General features: G+C 57.3%; 1 protein-coding gene and 1 long non-coding RNA gene across 3 annotated transcripts in view; one reads left to right on the forward strand and one right to left on the reverse strand.

Annotated features, from left to right (window-relative positions):
* The window catches only part of RUNDC3A (RUN domain containing 3A), a 24616-nt gene continuing 3430 nt past the window's right edge, over window positions 1–21186 (reverse strand). For both annotated transcript variants that reach the window (XM_075911390.1, XM_075911391.1), the window contains exons 2-11: window positions 15777–15892; window positions 14524–14657; window positions 13941–14026; window positions 12790–12879; window positions 8108–8188; window positions 5453–5618; window positions 4540–4697; window positions 3908–4036; window positions 927–1033; window positions 1–143 (exon numbers count right to left, since the gene is read on the reverse strand). In XM_075911390.1, coding sequence (XP_075767505.1) covers window positions 1–143; window positions 927–1033; window positions 3908–4036; window positions 4540–4697; window positions 5453–5618; window positions 8108–8188; window positions 12790–12879; window positions 13941–14026; window positions 14524–14657; window positions 15777–15892 — 1210 coding nt within the window. The remainder of the gene's footprint in view (window positions 144–926; window positions 1034–3907; window positions 4037–4539; window positions 4698–5452; window positions 5619–8107; window positions 8189–12789; window positions 12880–13940; window positions 14027–14523; window positions 14658–15776; window positions 15893–21186) is intronic.
* The window catches only part of LOC142820991 (uncharacterized), a 25327-nt gene continuing 8696 nt past the window's right edge, over window positions 4556–21186 (forward strand). The window contains exons 1-3 of the long non-coding RNA XR_012898037.1: window positions 4556–4691; window positions 12760–12825; window positions 15874–15983. This is a non-coding gene — a long non-coding RNA (uncharacterized LOC142820991). The remainder of the gene's footprint in view (window positions 4692–12759; window positions 12826–15873; window positions 15984–21186) is intronic.

The following is a 21186-nucleotide window of genomic DNA, read 5'->3' on the forward strand; positions in this document are numbered from 1 at the left end:
TCAACTGGGGCTGTGGGCGGGGCTGGCTTCGGTGCTGTCACTCACCAGGCATTCGTTAGATTTGAGGCTGGCCAGGGACTTGCAGCTTGGGAGGGAGGCCAGCGAGCCGCAGAGCCCCAGCATGGACGGGGTGGGGTCCTTCCCTGGAATGCAAGGGGGCAATTGAAAGGACAGGAGAGCAGGAGCCCTGCCCAACCCAACCCAGGCCATTCAAAGCCCTAGACACTTTTCTCAGGGAGACTGGACAAAGTGCTAAGTGACTTGCCCAATGTCCTGCTGGAAGTCAGTAGCGGAGTCAGGACTAAAACCTGCCCTAATTCCCAGTCTCCTGCTCTCACCACTAGACCCCACTCTCTTGGAAAACCAGGGAGAGCTCCCACAAGGCCTGACTCCCAGATCCACTGGCTCTGACCGCTACATCCCACAGGAAATGCCCCACGCCAGACGGCTTCCAGCCCTGACACGGAGTCCAAGGCCAGAAGGGACCGTTGCGATTCCCTTGTCTGAGCGGCACAACAGGCCTGAGGAACTCAGAGCAGATCTTTTAGAACAACGCCTGGTCTTGATTTAAACATCCCCAGGGCTGGAGAATCCAGCCCCCCCCCTTCCCCATAGTACGTTGCTCCAATGGTTAATTACCCTCACCCTATGTCTTGTGTCCAGTCTAAATGTGTCTAGCTCCCCTGCGGCTGATCCCCGCAGAATGCAGGCGATTAGAGCCGGGGGCTGGGTCCGATTTTCAGGTTCACCTCTAGATTGCCAGGCCTCTTGTACAAGGCTCTCCCCAGCCGTGCACACTGGCAGACGGGTGCTAGACTCTTCCTCCAACCCCAGGTGGCTACTCATAGGTAAGTTTTGCCTCCCAGCCCTCCCAAAGGTGGCTGGCCTTTCCACCCAGCCGAGGGCTCCATGGGCAGGGGGCTTACCCAGCGGCCCCCAGGGCTCTCCTTCTGGCTTGCCCTCCCCCAGCCTCTGGGAATCCGAGCTCAGGCTGATCTCCGCCGACAGCTGATCCGTGCTGGTGAAGCTGTGTCTGCGAGAGACAGCGCCCTGTTACGCCCGGCCCTGCTAGGAGCCCGAGGAGCGCTCCGAACCCGGCCGCCGGCTCAGCGCTGCAAACCGCGCCCTTCCCGAGGCCTTTCCCTTCCCACCATGCAAATGCTGGGCCTCGAGTCCCTGCAGCCATGGGCCCCGCTGCACCTGGCGGTGTCTGGGAGCGGGCCGGGACCCCGGACCTCCATGGCTGACAGGTGGAGAGTCCCCTTCATGCAACCGGGCCCCGTAGCCCAGGCCTGGTTAATCTGCAGGAGCGGAAGCTCTTCGGTCCAGCGGGTGAGATTGTCAAGTGCTGTAACAATCGCCCAGCCCCACCACCCCCAGCAACCGGCCCCCAGCCTGCTAGAGGGGCAGGGACCATGTGCAACACGCAGCTGGCCCGGCCCCTACCAAGCTGGGCAATTTACCCAATTCACCCCACATCCGTCCATCCCTCTAGGCTCCTCCTGCCTTGTCTGACTGTCCGTCCATCCCTCTATCCGTCTAGGCCCCTTCCTCCCTGACTGTCCACCTCTCCCTCCATCTAGGCTCCTCCCTCCCTGTCTGACTGTCCACCCTTCCCCTCCCTCCATGTCTGACTGTCTCTCCATCCATCCCTCTGTCCATCTCGGCTCTTCCATCCCTGTCTGACCGTCCATCCTTCCGTCCATCCAGACTCCTCCCTGACTGTCCATCCCTCTGTCCATCTAGGCTCCTCCATCCCTGTCTGACCGTCCATCCGTCTGTCCATCTAGGCTCCTCCATCCCCGTCTGACCATCCATCCTTCCGTCCATCTAGACTCCTCCCTGACTGTCCATCCCTCTGTCCGTCTAGGCTCCTCCCTCCATGTCTGACTGTCTCTCCATCCATCCCTCTGTCCATCTCGGCTCTTCCATCCCTGTCTGACCGTCCATCCTTCCGTCCATCCAGACTCCTCCCTGACTGTCCATCCCTCTGTCCATCTAGGCTCCTCCATCCCTGTCTGACCGTCCATCCTTCCGTCCATCCAGACTCCTCCCTGACTGTCCATCCCTCTGTCCATCTAGGCTCCTCCATCCCCGTCTGACCATCCATCCTTCCGTCCATCTAGACTCCTCCCTGACTGTCCATCCCTCTGTCCGTCTAGGCTCCTCCGTCCCCGTCTGACTGTCCATCCCTCTGTCCGTCTAGGCTCCTCCGTCCCCGTCTGACTGTCCATCCCTCTGTCCGTCTAGGCTCCTCCCTCCCCGTCTGACCGTCCATCCCTCTGTCCGTCTAGGCTCCTCCCTCCCCGTCTGACTGTCCATCCCTCTGTCCGTCTAGGCTCCTCCCTCCCCGTCTGACCGTCCATCCCTCTGTCCGTCTAGGCTCCTCCCTCCCTGTCTGACTGTCCATCCCGCTGTCTGTCTCAGCTCCTCTCTGTCTAACCCTCTAGACTTTTCTCTCTCTCTCTGGGGTGAGTTAAGTAGCCACTGGAACAGCAGAGGAGGGGACGTGCTGGATTCTCCGTTGCTTGCAGTTGTTGGATCCAACCTGGAAATCTTTCTCAAATCTCTGCTCCAGCTCCACCCCCAGCTGTGGGCGCTCCCCGGGCAAGGTGCGAGGCTGCAGTGGTTCGGTCCGGCCTAGGCCGGGGCAGGAGGCTCTCTGGGGTGTGTCGGCTGTTGTCGGTGGGTGATGGGACCAGCCCCCAAGGGACCCCCCAGGCTGGGAAGGGTGTTGGAACAAACCAGCTGCCCCAGGCTTGGGGGTGCCTCTTCTGCCCTCTGCTGGCAGGAGATGGGGTTGCTGGCTCTGGGCTCCCCCTTCACCCCCACCCCCAGGGGGTTTTACACGAGTTGCTGTGCCCTGGAGTCAGATGAAACGGAACCCGCCTGAGCGCTCCTGCGAAACGGAGGAGACCAGACCAAGCACTGGGGCTAGGGCGGGTGTCAGCGAATGTCCGACTCCTCCCTTCGCCCCACAGCCCTGTGTGGTGAGCTACCCCCACTCCATGGCACAGCCAACACATGCACGGCATGGCCGGCCACTTGCACAGATACGCACACTCGCACACACTGCATGGCCAGCTACACACACACACACACACACACACACACACTCGCTCGCACCCACTGCATGGCCAGCTACACACACACTCGCACACACTGCATGGCCAGCTGCACACACACACACACACACACACACACACACACACACACTCGCTCGCACACACTGCATGGCCAGCTACACACACACTCGCACACACTGCATGGCCAGCTGCACACACACACACACACACACACACACACACACACATACACTCGCACACACTGCATGGCCAGCTGCACACACACACACACACACACACTCGCACACACTGCATGGCCAGCTGCACACACACATGCTCGCATGCACACAACATGGCCAACTGGACACACAAATACACACACTCGCGCACACTGCATGGCCAGCTTTACACACACACACTGCATGGCCAGCTACACACACACTCAGCATGGCCGGCTGGACACACAGATACACACACTTGCACAAACTGCATGGTCAGCTACATACACTCTGCATGGACGGACACATACACACACCATGTGGCAGGCCAGCCAGGCACAGCCACACACACGCTGCAAGCCTGCCTGGGACACTGTGAGGGAGTCTGGCCCCCCCTGCGTTTCTGCCGCACCTGCCCCATCTCCCTGGCTTAGAGTGCCTGGAGCAGCCCTTTCTCGGGAACCCCGCACACCCCCGCCACCCGGGGCCTGGCGGATGGCTCAGACCAGCCTCTCCGCATGGGATGTTCCTATGGATGGCCCCCAGCTTCCCGCAGCTTCTCCTGCTGCCCTGCCTGCTGCTCCCCCGCCGGCCCGGCTCCTTGTGTCTGCCCCCAGGATTCACCTCCTGTACAGCTTGGCGTCCAACCCGCTCTCGGTCCCACGGAGAGTCCCCAGCGACGGCCACTGGTTCACCAATGGCGTGGCCATCTCCTTGGGGAGCTGGGGGTTCTCGCAGGGGATCAGGCCCGTCCTGCAGGCAGAGCGGGAGGAGGGGAGGCTGTGATGAGCAGGCTGGGCCCGAGGGAGGGAGCCACCCAGCAGGGCTATGGCAGCAGGCACCATGGGATGGGGGGGCGCACCATGGGCACTGGGCAGGCCTCACAATTTGGGGCAGAGGGACCTGAAGGGGCAGGAGGCAGAAACATGGAGCAGAGACAGCTGGGGGGGGGGGGGAGATAGATTCTCCCCATGTGGGACAGAGGGACCTGAGGGGAAGGGAAGGGAGGGGAGGGGGAAGGGAGGGATATGGGGGGGGAGACAGGCCCTCCCCTTGTGAGGCAGAGAGACCTGGGGAGAGAAGTCCCTGCCCCTTTGGGTGAGGCGGGGAGGGGCCAGCTCCTCTTCCACAGGGTAGGAAGAGCTGGCACAGGAGAGGAGGAGACAGGTGGGACAGAGGGACGGGGCATGTGGGGCAGGGAGAGCTGGGGGGGAGGGAAGAGACACAGCCAGGGGCAGGGGATCTGATGGACTCACAGCTGCTCCTGCAGTTCCAGGATGACGCCCTCCAGCTCCCTCTTCTCCAGCTGGTTCTGCACCTTCACCTCCTCCAGCCGCATCTGCAGGCGCTTGTTCTCCGCCTCCAGGTCCTTCAGCTGGGATTCCCGGAGCCGCACCAGCTCCTCCAGGTACCCCTGGGGCACACGCAGGGATCAGGGCGGGCGGGGGGGGGGGGGTGACCTCGCTGGTGGGGGCAGGGCCTGGAGTGCGACCTAGGCTGTGGCCCACGGTTCCCGCCCGGGGAGGGGTCTGGTGGTGGCATAGAGAGGGTGCATCCAGGCCTGCCCCGGTGGAGGCTGCAGCGAGGCAGGGGCTGGGCACCTGGGCAGCATTCACAGAATAGTGCTTGCGCCCCCTGCTGGCACAGGTGGGCACGGGAGGAGCCGGGACGGCCAGTGCGGCTGGTCCTCGGAGCTGCTCCTGGCAGTTCGGGACTGGAAAAGGCTCCCCATGATGGTCAGCCTCTGAGGGGCACAGACAGCACCCGGTTGCTCCTGGGAGCCAGTCGGGCCCTGGCAGGACTTGCCAGAGATGAGGGAGTGAGACCCGGGCTTCGGGGTTGGCTTCGCAGCGCGTGCGGAGGGTGCGGGCGCTGTCACACCAGGGAGATTTCCGTCTGACAGCAGGAAAAACTTTCCAGCTCTCAGGGTGGTTCAGCTCCCGAGCAGGCTCCCGACGGAGGCTTGTAAGCGCCGGCTGGACAGAGCCCTGGCAAGGAGGGTGTAGGGTCGCTTGGCCCTGCCTCAGCTGAGGGGGCTGGACCAGACTCTCGGGGTCCCTCCTTTCCAGGCCAACATTTCTAGGAGGGAAGCGCAAACCCGACAGCGCCTGCCCCCCATCCTCACCCCTCCCAGCCAGGGGTCCCCGCGCCAGCCCGACGCCCGGGTACCTTCTGCGCATACACGATGCGGAACTTCTGCTCCATCTTGCGCCATTTGTTGTACCAGCTGTCCTCATCGGTCACCAGCAGCTGGTAGGGGTGCTCGGGCGAGCTCTCCTCGCTCGTGCTGCTCTCCACGCTCCGCCGGTCCTCCTCGTCGCTCAGGTAGTCGTAGCTGCCCAGAAAACCCGGGGCTCAGCGGGAGAAGACAGCTCCCTGCCTGCCCCGATTTGGGGGCCAGGTCCTGGGAGCGGGAGTGGAGGGGGAGGAAGCCCAGAGAGCAGCATGGCTGTGGGTCTTTGTCTGGGCTGATTTCCTGCCCCACACAAGCACAGACCCAGACTTGCTTGAAGGATGGCTTAGGCTTAGCAGTGTGTGTGTGTGTGTGTGTGTGTGTGTGTGTGTGTGTGTGTATGGTGTGCATGCACGTGTGTGTATGTGTGTGTGTGAGTGTAAGTGTGTGTATGGGTGTGTGTGTGTGGCGTGTGTGTGTGTGTGTGTATGGGGTGTGTGTGTGTATGGGTGTGAGTGTGGTATGTGTGAGTGTGTGTGTAAGTGCATGTATGGTGTGTATGTGTGTGTGAGTGTAAGTGTGTGTGAGTGTGTGTGGTGTGTCTACACTTGTATGTCTACACTTGTACCCTCTTTCGAGACAGGGATGCAAATGAAGACATTCGAAATTGCAAATGAAGCCGGGATTTGCATATTTGCATTATGGCGCTATTTCAAAATGATGCTATTTTGAAATAACAGACGCTGTTAAGATGCGGTTATTTCAAGAGAAAACCCTTCTCTCAAAATGACTGGTAAGCCTCATTGTATGAGGAATAAGGGTTATTTTGAGAGAAGGGTTTTCTCTCGAAATAACCGCATCTTAACAGTGTCTGTTATTTCGAAATAGCGCCATAATGCGAATATGCAAATGAAGCGTGAGATAGTTAAATCCCGTGCTTCATTTGCAATTTCGAAAGTCTTCGTTTGCATCCCTCTCTTGAAAGACGGTGCAAGTGTAGACATACCCTGAGCGACTGTGTGTGCGTGTGCGTGAGTGTAAAAAAAGTCAGAGAAATGTTTCTTTCTAGCGGCAGGACTCAGATGCTAAAGAACAGAACCCTGGTGCCAGCTAGTCAGAGCTCCCCTTTGTGGGTTTTGGAGCCCAAGCCCTGGGTACCTGGGCCCTGTCCCAGACGTGCTTCTTCTGGGCAGTTTAGCGCAGTCGATAGAGGCACTGCCACAGGTCTGAGTCTGGCACTTCCCCATCGGGCAGGGGCCAGGCGGAGCCCCAGAGCGTCCACACGGCCCTGTCCCTCGACACACGTGGCGCTTTTTCCGAATGGCCGGACTTTACCCCATTATCCCTGGTGGCATTTTGCTTTCCACCTCCCCACGCCTTGTGCAGAGTGGGGGGTGGGTCCCTCACCCCATTGGTGCTGCCGAGTGAAGCATTCTGGGAGTTCTCAACCAGTCTCCCAGCTGATTTGGCTTTGCACTGTGCCTGGGAAGTAGCTTCATCATCGACATGTGAAAGCCTGGTTTCTAGCCTGGCCCTCCAGCCCGTCTAATCCTGCTGCGGCTCTAGGCGTGGTATACGCACAATAACGTCACACCAGCGCCCTCCAGCAAGGGACTGTCGTCTCCCAAAAGCTGCAGCGGCCTTATTATTGCACACATCATGCCTAAGGGCCAGCCAGGATTGGGCCCGTGTTCGGGGCTGTACAAAACGTGGAATGAGTCCCCTTTCCACAGAGCGTATGGGCTGCCTCAGAGCTTTGAATCTTCTGATTTGCCCTGTGCTCCCTGTTGCCCCCGAGTGGTCTCTCGGCATCACTCTCTCCCATAATTCTCCTGGCCTCTGAATGTCGGCCTCAGATCATCCCCCCCCAGAATCTACCAGTTCTCGTGTCTCCACCCTGAAAACCAGTTGTTCTCTCTTGGCCCCTTAGGCCTCTTTCTCTGCACCGCCTCTGCGTTTGCAGGTCTCACTGGCATGCTCTTCAGCACCACTCCTAGGCCCCGGGTAGACGTATGTGACTGCCCTGTCGTCACGGGCACAGTGTCTTCTCACGCCCGCCTCGTGAGAGTCCTGGGGGTGTTCTGTACAGGAGCCTGGACTCCATTACCCAGAATCCTTAGCGGCAGGGCAGGTTTCGGATTGGAAACACAAGACTGGGGGGGTTCTTGGCTGCGTGGTGCAGTTACACAATCGCACGGCCTCCCGGTGGGGGTGGCTTTGCTAACTAAAGGCATCAGGACGCAATGTCCCCTCCATGGGCAGTGAGGCACAGTGGGAGGGGCAAAGGGCTGTCAGATCCAGCTACATCACCACGAGGAGTCAATGGGAGAGGGAGGCTGGTCCTAGCCCCTCGAAGAGAGGCAGCGTAATCCAGTGCCTGCCACCATCCTCTGCGACCCAGGAGACTCGGGTTCCATACCCGGCTCTGCTGTGGGCAGGTCACTTCTGCGGCCTCCATTTCCCCCTTCCGCTGCTTCTCTCTTTGATTGTAAGCTCCTTGGGCAGGGACTTGCTGTTAAGCAGGCGTCTGAGCGGTGCCCAGCACTACAGGGCCCTGACCTTGGGGCCCGTCGGTGCCAGTAATGGGAGCTGAGTGGCGCTCCGGGCTCCGTGCCTCCCTGACAGACTGTGGATGATGCAGCAGCACGTACCTCTGTGTAAACTTCAGGTACGGGGTGTAGTCGATGACCACGGGGGTCTTCCCGTCCATGACTTCCCCTTTCAGGCAGAAACTGAAAGGCACAAGGAGAAAGAGGCGCTCAGGGAAAACCGACTGACTAACAGTGTCAGGGCTCCCGGGGGAACCTTTTCCTGTGGCTCCAATTCAACCCTGGACAGTAGTCCGGGTGCAGGGGGGTGGGGGTCTTGCCTGGCAGGGTGTCAGCTGCCTAACTCCTCCTCCCAATCCGCCACGTAAGCTGGGGTTGGAAGGTTTTCCACTGATTGCTCTAGGTCAGGGCAGACAATTGCACCCTGCATAATGTCTCCAGGGGAGCCCGCAGCCGCACCCGGAGCCTGGCCAGAAGGGGTGTGGCCTCAGGTGGAGGGGGCAGGGCTGGGGCAGGCGGCCCATGGCACTGCCCCCCAGCCCTCAGTGCTGCATGGAGCGCACTGCATAGCACCCCCTTCCCCCGGCAGCCCTAAAAGCTGGGTGACAAGTCCCTCCCTCTTGGGAGGGCTGTCAGACACACGCCTGCCTTCTCCTCCAAGCCCTGAGGCACAGTTCTCAGTGTAGTTACCTCATTCCTTACGTGGCACCCGCACACACTCACCACGGGGACCAGTGTTGGCAAGTGGCACAGGCCTCATGCTCTACCCTGCGTAAGTGCCCAGCTGGAGCCCACATCCTGAACCTTGCCCTAGCCCTGAGCCCCCCTGCACCCAAACTCCTTCCCAGAGCCTCCACCCCAAGCCCCTGCTGCACCCCAACCCTGAGCCCCCCTGCACCCAAACTCCCTCCTAGAGCCTGCACCCCAATCTCCCCTTCTGCAACCCAAGCCCCTGCACCACTGGGGGAGCCCCCCCAACCCCTCCACATTCTGGGCCCCCTTATCCTTCTGCCTGGTCCATCCATCACCAGGCTGGAGTTCCTCCCGCTCTCCAAAACCCTTGTCCCAAGACCAGAGCCTGCACCCCAACCCTTGCCACAGCCTGGTGAAGGTGAGTGAGGATGGGGGAGGGGACAGGGCCTCCAGGCACAAGGGTATCCGGGTTTGAGTTAGATTCTGGACTGCACTTGCATTCAAAACAGGATCTGGTGCTTACGAAGGTTGGAGGCCCCTGGTCCAGGCTGACCAGTTCCGCCATTTCCAAGCTTAGAGATTGATTCGATTTGAGCAGCTAAATTCTGGGCAATGGGACTTTCCCTGCAGCTGCAGCTCTGGTTCCGGACCAGGCCTACGCTCTAGGGCTTCGGGGTGGGGAGCTGGTGGTCTGTGTGATGAGATGAGACGATTGCAGGGGTCCCTTCTGGCCTTGGGATCTCTGAACTGAGAGCAGGGAGCCAGGTTCGACTGCTCTCGCGGAGCCCCTGGCTTGGCCCCCAGCACTGAGAAGGGCGAGGGACCGGGCCCAGCTCTGCAGGGAGGGAAGGGGGGGGGGTAGATCTTGTGGACGAGGAACCCAGCTGGGACTGCAGGCTGGTTGCGGGGGGGGGGGGGGGGGGACCAGCTGGACAAGTTGGAGTCGGGGGCAGAGGTTGGGAGTGCTTTGGAAAGGGACTGAGAACCCGTGGGGCAGAGGTGGGGAGGCAGAGCTGGGGAGAATTGGAGCTACTGGGGCTCGCTGGCCAGAGGTTGGGCCAAGGTGCTGCCAGATGTGGAAGTGGGGGAGGAAACTGGGAATGTCTGGCCAAGGAAACAAGCACTGGGAGGAGGAGGAACCTAGAGGGGTGAGACTAGGTAGGAAGACTGGGGCAGGGACTCTGAGGGGTGCAGACTGGCTAGGTGAGGAGAATGGGGCAGAGAATACCGAATTGGGGTGGGGAATAGGCAGGGCAGGGACATGTTGGAGAGGATGGGGCAGGCTTGGGGTGAGGACAGGCAGGGGAGTCTGTGCCCATTAGAACACACTTCCCTTCAGGTCCTGGGATGGAACCCAGGGTCCCCGAGTCCCCCCATTCCTCTGGGAAACCCACCGGGAAAGTGGGCCCCCCTCTCTCACTCTAGTGCAAGGTCCACATGGAGGATGACAACCTACTACTGCTGTCAGCCACTCTGTTTGTTAACTCTGCCAGTTCTGTTAGCTTGCTCTCTTGCAGCTCTACAAGTTCCAACTCACTGATGACGTGTGGAAGGGGAGGGTCAGATCTGACTCCCCAACTCAACTCTGTCTGTCTGCCCTGTGGGTTCCTAGTCTCCTAAGCACTCCCAACACCCCTTCTACTCCTAGGCGTCCCAGAGCACCATTATTAACCTTGCAAAGCCAAGCACTCACGGGAGGAAATGCTAGAATGGTGGAGGCCTTGGCAACCTTCGTTCAGCCTGGCTTGCACGCAGGCGTTCTGACGCGTTCATGACACGAGCGCGCTTTCCCAGGGCACAGGGGCTGCTCAGGGTGACCCAGGGTTTTGTAGCAAAGGCGGCTGTGGTGGAGAGGGGCCCTGCCTCACTGTGGCAGAAGCTGCAAGGCGGGTAGGGAAGGAGGCAGAGGGCTGCAGGAGGGGCAGGACGGTCTCTTGGTTAAAGGCAGCCGAATGTTGCTCTGGAGCAGGCTTTGCGACCCAGCGCTGGGCGTGGAATGTCGGGTGCCTGGTCTCAGTGCTGCAGGGGGATCAGGTGAGCAGGGGCGGGAGGGAGGGGTTAAGGCAGCTCCATAAAATCCTAGGGCTGGAAGAGACTTCAGGAGTCATTAAATCCAGTCACCTGCCCAAGGCAGGACCAATCCCAACTCAATCATCCCAGCCGGAGCGTTGTCAAGCTGAGACTTAAAAACCTCTAGGGATGGGGGTTCCACCCCCTCCCTAGGGAACCCATCCCAGGGCTTCACCACCCTCCTAGTGAAATAGTTTTTCCTAATATCCAACCTAGACCTCCCCCACTGTAACTTGAGACCATTGCTCCTTGTTCTGCCACCTGACAGCACTGAGAACAGCCTCTCTCCATCCTCTTTGGAACCCCATTTCAGGAAGCTGAAGGCTGCTCTCAAATCCCCCCTCACTCTTCTCTTCTGCAGACTAAACAGACCCAAATCCCTCAGCCTCTGCCTGTCCTGGCACCCCAGACTGCACTGTGCCCCAGAAGTGGCCAGCAGCAGGCCTGGCTTCTAGGTGGGGGAAGAGCGCACAGGGCTCCACGCTCCCACTGGGACTACTGCCGGCTGCTTCTGGGGCACAGCCTGGTCTGCGGTGCCAGGAGAGGCAGGAAGCCAGGCAAGATAAGCCCCACAAAGCCAGAGCTCCCTTCTACACACCAAAGCTCCCATCCTCAGCCCCGCCCCGGAGCCCACACTCCAGTCAGATTCGGTTGGGTCGTGGGCATCAACGATTTTCTTTAACTGAGTCATGAGAAAAAAGTTTGGAAACGGCTGCTCTGGAGAATTCGATTCCGTCCCTCTCTCTGCCCTGTCCCCAGGTGGTGCAGAGCAAGTTACTTAAACCAGCTCGTCACTCATTATCGGATCCTCGTTTTTTGCGGGGGCTGATTCGCAGGCCTGCTGAACGTTATCAGCTGCAAGCGAAGGCAACGGGAGCCGCGCTCCACACACGTCAAGCGCTGCCTAATGCCCAATGCTCTGAAAAACTCCCGTCGCAGGTGTCTGAGAGCAGGCACCCACCACGACTGTCAAAGGTTGCGTGACTCAGTCCGTCATCTGTAAGCCAAGGACAACGTCACCCGTCGGTCCCTGGGGGTGCCGGGAGGAGGACGCGAGCGAAGCCCCCAGGAGGAAATGAATAACGCTGTCTCCGCACAGGACGTGGCTGCCACCCCCTGACCGGCGAGGCGGAAATCCAATAGCAGATTAGCGCTCACAGAGTGAGCATTAGCCCCCGGGCCCTGATTCAGGCAGGAGTCCCGTGGGAAAAGCAGCGTGAGAGCAGGTTGTTACAGGCTGGGTCGTAACACGCACGCCCGGGGCGGAGGCGGGACTAAGGTTAGACAGTCGAAAGGCTGCGATTTCTTACCTCTCAAAGGTTCGGCTTTGCAGCCTCCGTAACGTTCTTTCAGAGTAGGGTTAGGGCTGATTGGTTTGTGTGATTCCAATGAAGTCCCCTGGCAGAATTTGTGTCTCTGCTGATTTTTGAGTCCTACCAGGGGAGCCGCTTTGGCTCTGAGCACAGTGCTTGGGTTGCTACATTGTCCCTCTGTCTGTCTCCCTCTGGGTTTCCTACGGTGCTCAGCAATAGGCACCTGGAGTCAGGACCAATGGCCCATCTAGCCCAGTGTCTTGTCTTCTGATGGTGGCTGGTGCCAGATGCTTGAACCAAACAGGCAGTTGAGCGATCCAGCTCCTTTTAGCCAATCCCAGCTTCTGGCAGTTGGAGGGTTAGGGACGCCCCAAGCATGCGGTTGTCTCCCTCACTCTCCTGGCTAATAAGCGCATGAAAACTAGGTCCATCGACGGCTAATTCGTTTATGAACCCAGTTATACTTACTTTTGGCCTGTACACCACCCCCTTGCAAGGAGTTCCACAAGTGCATTGTGTGGAGCAGTCCTGACTTCCTTATGCCCATCTGAGGCCCACTGCCTAGTCACGTCGTGAGCAACCCTTCGGTTTTGTGTTATGTGAAGAGGTAAAAATACTTTCCTAGTCACTCTTTTCCGTACCAGTCATGATGTTGTAACCCTCTGTCTCCCCTGCCAGGAGGAGGACGTGTTCTCCGGCTCCTCCTACCTGAAGTCAATGGCGCTGAGGCCGATCAGCATCCCGGTAAGGACAGTGGATTCCTCTCGCAGCATGATAGCCCCATCGTCATAGAACCTTCTGCGGGGAGGACGGGCACCGTTACTCCTGGGGAATACCCGGCAACACCACACGTGCTCCCGCCCTGCCTTCCCACACAGGCATGCCTGCTGGGGCTACGCACTACACAGTACACAGTACACACGCACACACACCATACAAACGCACACTTACTCTCACGCCCACCACACACCATACATACACACCATACATACATACATACACACGCACTTACACACCACACAAACACACACACACACACACACACACTTACTCTCACGCCCACCACACACCATACATACATACACACGCACTTACACACCATACTCTCACCCCCCCACACACATACACACACACACCATGCATACATACACACGCACTTACACACCACACAAACACACACTTACACACTCTCACGCTCACCACACACATCCACACACACCATGCATACATACACATGCACTTACACACCACACACACACACACACACACACACTTACACACTCTCACACCCTCCACACACATACACACACACCATACATACACACGCACTTACACACACCACACACATACACACACACCATGCATACATACGCACTTACACACCACACACACTTACTCTCACACCCTCCACACACATAAACACACACCATACATACACACGCACTTACACACACACACACACCACACACACGTGCACGCATACCGGCTCATGAAATCAGTGGCAAACGCACAAGGTGCTGTTCCCACTGTGCCACGCCCCCAGAGACCTCCGCACCTGCATCTCGCCTGAGCATTGTCATGGACTCCCACACCCCCATTGGCAATGTGAGTGGACTGAGCCAGTGAGAGACGAGGAGGAGTAGGGCTGGAGTCCCCCTGGGAAACATGGGCCACACAGCGACCCTGCTGCTTAGGCTGGGGGGCAGCAACATATGGGGGGGATTTGCAGTGTCCCGCTACAATTTTCTGTGGCTCGCAAGCGCCTCCTGCCAACGCAGCTCCATGATGGGCAACCCCAGGACCTCTCCTCCCCGCCCCGCCCCCGGGACGTCGCCCTGCTGTGTGCGGCAGCAGCTCACCTGGTGGTTCTGGTGTCCCTCAGGGCGGTGGTGATGTATTCCGACATGCGTTTCTCCATCAGCGCCACGCGGATCCAGGCCCGGCCCTGCAACCGACAAGGCCAAGCCACGGGGTGCTTAGAAGACCCTGCCTCTAATGTAGACATCCATCCATGCATCCACCCAGTCTATCCCCATAGACACCCCTCTGTTCCCCGCAAGCACTGGGTGCCCATCCCCATAGCCTCTGGGCACCTGCTAGTGTCTTGTAACCACCCCCCTTAGAACGCAGCAGACACAGAGACCCTTCTGGGAAAGATTGGCAAGGTGGTTGAATCGGACTGTGGGCTCCCTCCGCCCTATTGATAGTTTCTGGACTAGTGACCCCTTTGAACACAGGCGGGTGGGCAGGGTGCTGTCCCTTTCTGCTAGTGAACGCCCCCCCATCACGCACGCCTGAATGGTTGTTAGGTTGTGCAGGGCCCAGCATTCCTGTTACACCCTCTGAGAAGGGCTCTCTGCCCTTCCGATGTGTCTGCTGCTTTACACACGTCCAGCGCCGGTGTAGAGGGACGGGGAGCAGCCGCCGGAGGCCAGTCCTGACCTTTGCCCTGGATGAGCTGATGTTCTCCATGTTCTCAATGCTGCTGACGCAGTTGTTGGGGACCTTGCTGCAGGCCAGGCGGATGTAATCCCAGAAGCCGCGCTGCCCATCCGAGCTGAACCAACTGGCAGGGCCTGGGGCAGAGAGAAGGGGGAGGCTGGGCGGTGAGGTGCCCACAGCCCCTGGGGCCAGCCTGCCTTAAACATTGGCTAAGGCTGGAGGCTTCACATGTCCTTGGTAGCACACGCGTGCGTACAACAGTTGTGCTCAGGCTTGCTGTAAGCAGGGGTATGTTCATGCATGCATCTGTGCACGTATGCACACACACACACACACACACACTCTCCATAGGCTCATGCACACAACTGCACTTGCACACACACGTGTATATGCCCACCTGAATGCCTACAATTGCAGAGAAACAGGCATCCAATGGGTACGCATGTGCTCCGCAGTTGCACACACATGCAAAGCAAGAGCTGTTTGCCAACACTTGTGCTTGGAAATGGACTTGTGCACACTCGTGTCCACAAGCACATCTCCCATTGCAGAAGGGCGTAAACAGGCCTGTGTGCACCAGTGGTGTAGCCAGAAGGGTCCCACCTTTGGGTGGGCGGACAATGATGGGGGAGAGGAGGGATGGGTCTGCCAACCGCCCCCCCCCCCCACATGCCTGGAGGAGGGAGAACATGCTGGCTGGGGATCCTGGAGAGCGGGATCTAAGTGCAGGGATGAGCCCTGTTCCATCTGCCTGTCCACACTCCAGCCCAGGTAGAGAGGGGGAACCCCCGGTACCCAAATCCTGCTCCCCAGCTGGAGCACCCAGAGGAGAGGGGTAAGCCCCAGCACCCCGCCCCTGCTCCCTGGATGCGGCACTGGATGTAGTGGGGCTAGTGCCGGGCTGGAGCACCTGGTGGAGGAGGAGACGCCCCCATGCCCTGATCCTACTCCCCAGATGGAGCGCTGGGCAAGCACACAGAGCAGGGTGAGCCTGAGTCCCCACTCCCCAGCTGGAGGAGCAGGAGAAACCGTTGCGCTCTGCTCCTGCTTCTGGCTGGAGCGCTGGGTGGGCCAGCAGAGCAGGCAAGCGGTGGGACACGAGGAGAGCCGCGGGGGCTGCAGAGTGAGCCTGGCTGTAAAGGGGGTGGGCTACGACCCACTCAGGCCCACACGTGGCTATGCCCCAGGTATGCACAGACCTGCGGGGGAGCCCAGCCGACCCAGGTGCGGGTGCCCGCCCTGGGCACTGTTACCTTTGAAGCGGTGGCTCAGGATCTGCTCCAGAATGGCAGCAAAGTTGACAAACTCCTCTGACGAATCGTCGATGGGCTCTGTGGTGTATTTCTCCAGCAGGGTCTTCACGGAAAACCTACCGGCGAGAAAAACCATCACAGACGGGCGTGCGGGGGGAGGCAGAGAAGCTCCTGTTGGAGCCCCGGGGAAGGCAGCACCTCTGAAAGGTATTACAGAGAAGCAGCTGTGGAATGTGCGTTAGTGGCACCGCACTGCAACTCAGGAGCGTCGGGGGCCTATTCCTGGTTTTGCCGCTTACCCGGTACATGCCCTCAGGTGAGGCAGTGTGGCCTAGTGGATAAAATGCCATACTGGGAGTTGTGGGACTTGGGGTTCAACCCCTGGTTTTGCCCCGCGGCTGTTGGTTCCCCCCGTGCCTCAGTTTCCCCATCTGTGAAATGGTGGGCAATGTGGTTGGTCTCCTTTGTAAAGCACTTGGCCCCCTATTGATGAAGTTTGTGATATAAGAAGGAGGGGCTGGGACAGCTTTTGCCTTGTCTGTGTAGCCTGGAGGCGCTCTGACAGTAGCGCTCTCACTGTCACCTACAGCTCCCAGCACACTGCAGAACAGTGATTCACAACTCCATCAGGGAGCATCTGCCCTGGGATGCTGACCTCTCCCCCCTTGCGCATCCGGCGTTGCAGGGGATCACTCAGGAAAGAGCTTCCCAGTCACTAATGAACTCGCTCTCCAATGCAAGTGTCAGGATCAATGGGCCCATTTCTCAGATGGGGAACTGAGGCCCCGAAAGGGGGAAGTGTGTGGTGGTGAAGAAGGGAACCCAGCAGTGTGGCTGCCCACTAGTCACTCTCCCCTTCAGGACTGCATCCAAGACGTTTGCCTCCCACTCACATATGTGATTTTTATCCTCGCAGCCCCCTCTGGGTGGGCTTCTGCAAATGGAGGCTGGAGATTGCAAATGCAGGAGCGGTTTCTCTTTCCCCACCAAGCTGTTTGCCTGTTCCTGCTGCAACCAAGGCATCTGCCATGTGCAGACAGCTCTTCAGACACCCCCGCACTCAGCGGTCCTCAGGCCTTCTCAGCGCCCACACCCGAGAATCACACCCAAGTCCCGGGGGAAGGAGAGAGGACAGAGGAGCAAGGTGGTTGGGCCTGGCTTCAGATAGCATCACTGACATTTCAAACTCTGCAAAGGGCTTTTGCCAGATGGCTGTCAAATGAACCCCCGAATCTCAGTGGCATTGCAAGGCCTGTTTGGGGCACAGAGAATGTAGGAGGGAGAAATAGGGCAGAGGATTGGAGCAACTCCTTAGCCTTGGCAGGGAGCCTCGTCTTGTGTTCACAAGTCAAGAGATTTAGGTTTTGTTTCCAGCTCTGGGAAACCAAGGCTTTGGTGCAGAGAACAGAGAACAAGGTTCAGGACTCCTGAGTTCTTTTCTCAGCTCTGCCCATGTAGGAACCTGGGCAAGTCGCTGCCTCCCCCGGTGCCTCAGTTTCCCCACTTGCAGACGGGGACAATGAAAATGACCCACCTGCTGCGGCACTTGTGAGGCTTATTCCGTGCCGTAGGCTCCCCCGCTGGATTGCACAAAGGGTTGTATCTGGGGCCATTATGGCTCTTCTGATTTAGTGTCCTGCCACTGCAACCCTTACTCATTGGAAAGCCTATCTCACTAAGCCACAGACCTAGCTGACATCCTGTAGCAGAGAGTTCCAAAGGCTAATCATGCAACATGTGAAACTAGGCCATTTGACCTGTTGGAAGTGACCTGCCAGCCAGCCCAGCCCCCTCACACACACGGTTTCCTGAGGAAAGTGTTTACTGGTGTTTGGGGGCATTTAGAGGCACCATGAGAAAGCTCGGGGCCATGTGGGGCTAGTACTAAAGGGAGAGACAGGCCTTGGCCCTGTGAGCGCCGAAAAGGTCTCTTGGCACAGGAAAAAGTTCAGAAAAGGGGGGAAAAATGATGAAGGGTTTGGAATGGCTACCATATGAGGAGAGATTCATAAAACTGGGACTTTTCAGCTTAGAAAAGAGGGGACCAAGGAGGATATGATAGAGGTCTATAAACCCACGACTGGTGTGGAGAATCATAGAATACTTGACCTGGAAGGGACCTCGAGAGGCCATCAAGGCCCGTCCCTGCCCTCGTGGTAGGACCACGCACCATCTAGACCTTGGCTACTCAACTTTGGAAGCCCCAGGGGGCCACAGTGATACTCACAGCACATGCTGAAGGCCACAACTTAAGTGTGGTTGCACATACACGCAAATATATATGCAAATATATGCAAATAGCTTCCACATTGACAGGCATGAATACAAAGATTAAGCCGTAAGCCACAACGCTGACCCAAATGTGGCTGTTGTGAGCCAGTCAGCACCTCTCAGGCTCTGCCCATAAGGCTAAGCAGCCAGGACTTCCCAGAATGCCCCGGTGCTCCCAGCACCTCCTCCCTGGGGCTAGAAACGCTGACAACCTGAACCCGTCTGGTCCAGCCAGCCCGTCCGCTTGCATCTGTCAATGCTCACCCCCCTCTGGGAGACGCCTCGCTGTAGTGGAGCGTGTTCCCAGTGAAGGCCACGTTCAAAGGATTCCACCTGCGGGCTGCGTGTTGAGCCCCATGTAAACCCAAACCGCACCATGGGCCACAAACAGACAGGCCACAGGCCTGGTCTAGATCATCCCTGATAGATGTCTATCCAACCTGGTCTTAAATATCTCCAGTGATGGAGATTCCACAACCTCCCCAGGCAATTTATTCCAGTGTTTAACCATCCTGACAGGCAGGAAGTTTTTCCTACTGTCCAACCTAAGCCTCCCTTGCTGCAGTTTAAGCCCATTGCTGCTTGTCCTATCCTCAGAGGACAAGGAGAACAATTTTTCTCTCTCCTACTTGTAAACTGCTATCATATCCCCTCAGTCTTCTTTTTTCTAAACTAAACAAGCCCAGTTCTTTCAGTCTTCCCTCACAGCTCATGGTTTCTAGACCATTAATCTTTTTTGTTGCTCTCCTCTGGATCTTCTCCAATTTTCCCACATCTTTTTTGAAATGTGGTGCCCAGAACTGGACAAAATACTCTCCACCTGAGACCTACTCAGTGCAGACTAGAGCAGAAGAATGACTTCTTGCATCTTGCTCACAATACTCCTGTTAATGAATGCCGGAATCATGTTTGCTTTTTTTGTGACAGTGTCACACCATTGACTCATATTTAGCTTGTGGTCCACTATGACCCCTAGATCCCTTTCTGAAGTACTCCTTTCTAGACAGTGAATATGGAAAAGTTATTTACTTGATCCTGTAACATAAGAACTAGGACTCACCAAATGAAATTAATGGGTAGCAGGTTTAAAACAAACAAAAGGAAGAATTTCTTCACGCAATGCACAGTCAACCAGTGGAACTCCTTGCCAGAGGATGTTGTGAAGGTCAGGAATTTAACAGGATAACGAGCTAGATAAATTCATGCAGGATAGGTCCCTCCATGGCTATTAGCCAGGATGGGCAGGAATGGTGTCCCCTAGTCTCAGTTTTTCAGAGGCTGCGAATGGCTGATGGGGGTGAAATCACTTGATAATTCCCTGTTCTGTTCTTTCCCACTGCGGGCACCTAACGTTGGCCACTGTGGGAAGACAGGATACTGGGCTAGATGGATCTTTGGTCTGACCCAGTATGGCCATTCTTATGTTCTCACATACTAACTGGCTCAACAAAAGGCAGGAGACAGGAATATTTTAATCCCCATTTTACAGATGGAAAAACGGAGGCACAAAGCAATGGAGTAACTCCCCCAACATCGCTGTGGCAAAGCTGGGACCAGAACCCAGCTCTCCTTATCCCCGCCCCCTAGACTTGCACTTTGCTGAACCTCATGGTTCCTATGGCTCTGATCTCACATCAGGGCTGGGCTCATGGCCTCATGGTAGGCACGCCAAGGTCCTCCTCCTGTCTCCCCCACACACTCCAGACTGAGGACTCCTGGCAGCCTTTCACCAGAGCTAGACACTATCGGGGGAATAAAGACACTAACAGGACTGGACAATGGAGCTTTTCATCTCGGCTTGCTTGGCCGCATTGCTGGAGGCAGCCGCTTACGCTGCTGAATCAGGGCATCCTTTGTGATGCCAGCCCTCCAAGGGAGCTGATCAAATTTCGCCTGGTGCTCATGGTGCGGAAGGAAGGGGGGAAATGGTGGCTCACCATTAGAGAGAGAAAGTGGCTTTGATAAAAGCAGCAAAATCATGTGCCAAGGCGCTGGATGCCACAGGAAGGTACTGGTAGCATTATCCTGTAATTACACATCCGGGCTGCCAGAGCACATGTCCTGTAGAGGAGAACAGCCTGCTACTCCCTCCTAGGGAACAGAGTGATTTAGACCCCTATGCCAAGTGATTTAGGCTCTGGTCCAGCAGCACACATACGCAGGAGTGCACTTTCTAATGTGGAACAGTTTGCACAAGCAGCGGGAAGCGGCACAGCTTCTGCAAAAGACAAGTGGGGCTGACTCCTCTTTTAGGGTGTGGCTACACAACAGAGTTTGGTTGGAAAAATGGCCGTTTTCCCAGCAAAACTTGAGGAATGTCCACACTGCAAGTGCGTTCTTCTGCAAGAAAATCGAAAGAACAGGGGATTTTCCAGCATTGATAATCCTCATTCTATGAAGAAGAAGCCTATTTGCAGAAGGTATCAGAGGGGTAGCCGTGTTAGTCTGAATCTGCAAAAGTGACAAGGAGTCTTGTGGCACCTTATAGACTAACTGAAGTGTAGGAGCATAAGCTTTTGTGGGCAAAGACCCTCTTCGTCAGATGATTGTAGTGGAACTTTCCAGAGGCAGGTATAAATATGCAGAGCAGAATCAGGCTGGAGATGACAAGGTATTTGCAGAAGAGCTCTTGGAAAAAGGCATGTGTGGTTGGGGAAGAGGGAGTTCTTTTGGAAGAAGAGGAAAGAGGAAAAAGAGCACAGGTGCCCTGGTGGCCATTCCATCTATAGCCATCACAGCTTACATGCGAGAGAGCGTTCATTCAGTCTGGACACTCTCTTTCGAAAAAGCAGGTCGCTTTTTGGATGCACTTTTGCAGTGTGGACGCTCTCTTTCGGAAAAAGGTTTTTCGGAAGATCTCTTCCAAAAAAAGCTTCTTCTGAAAGAAGTCTGCCGTCTAGACGTAGCCTTAGAGTGCTTTGCCTGTTACCTGAGCTGTGGACAGAGGAGCCCTGGTAGCTGCCATAATGTCAGGCTTTCCAAAGGCCTTGGAGAAGGGCCCTCTCCGCATGACGTGAGAGGCATGGCATTGTGGTTGTTCATACACTGGCAAAGAGTGGGAATAAGGAACCAGTCTGCCTCCTGGGCAAAGGTTCACAGTGGCAGTGGGCGGGTTTGGGCCGCACCCCTGAGCTCAAAC

This window comes from Pelodiscus sinensis, chromosome 29 (assembly GCF_049634645.1).
Source record: "Pelodiscus sinensis isolate JC-2024 chromosome 29, ASM4963464v1, whole genome shotgun sequence".
NCBI classification, from domain to species: domain Eukaryota; kingdom Metazoa; phylum Chordata; order Testudines; family Trionychidae; genus Pelodiscus; species Pelodiscus sinensis.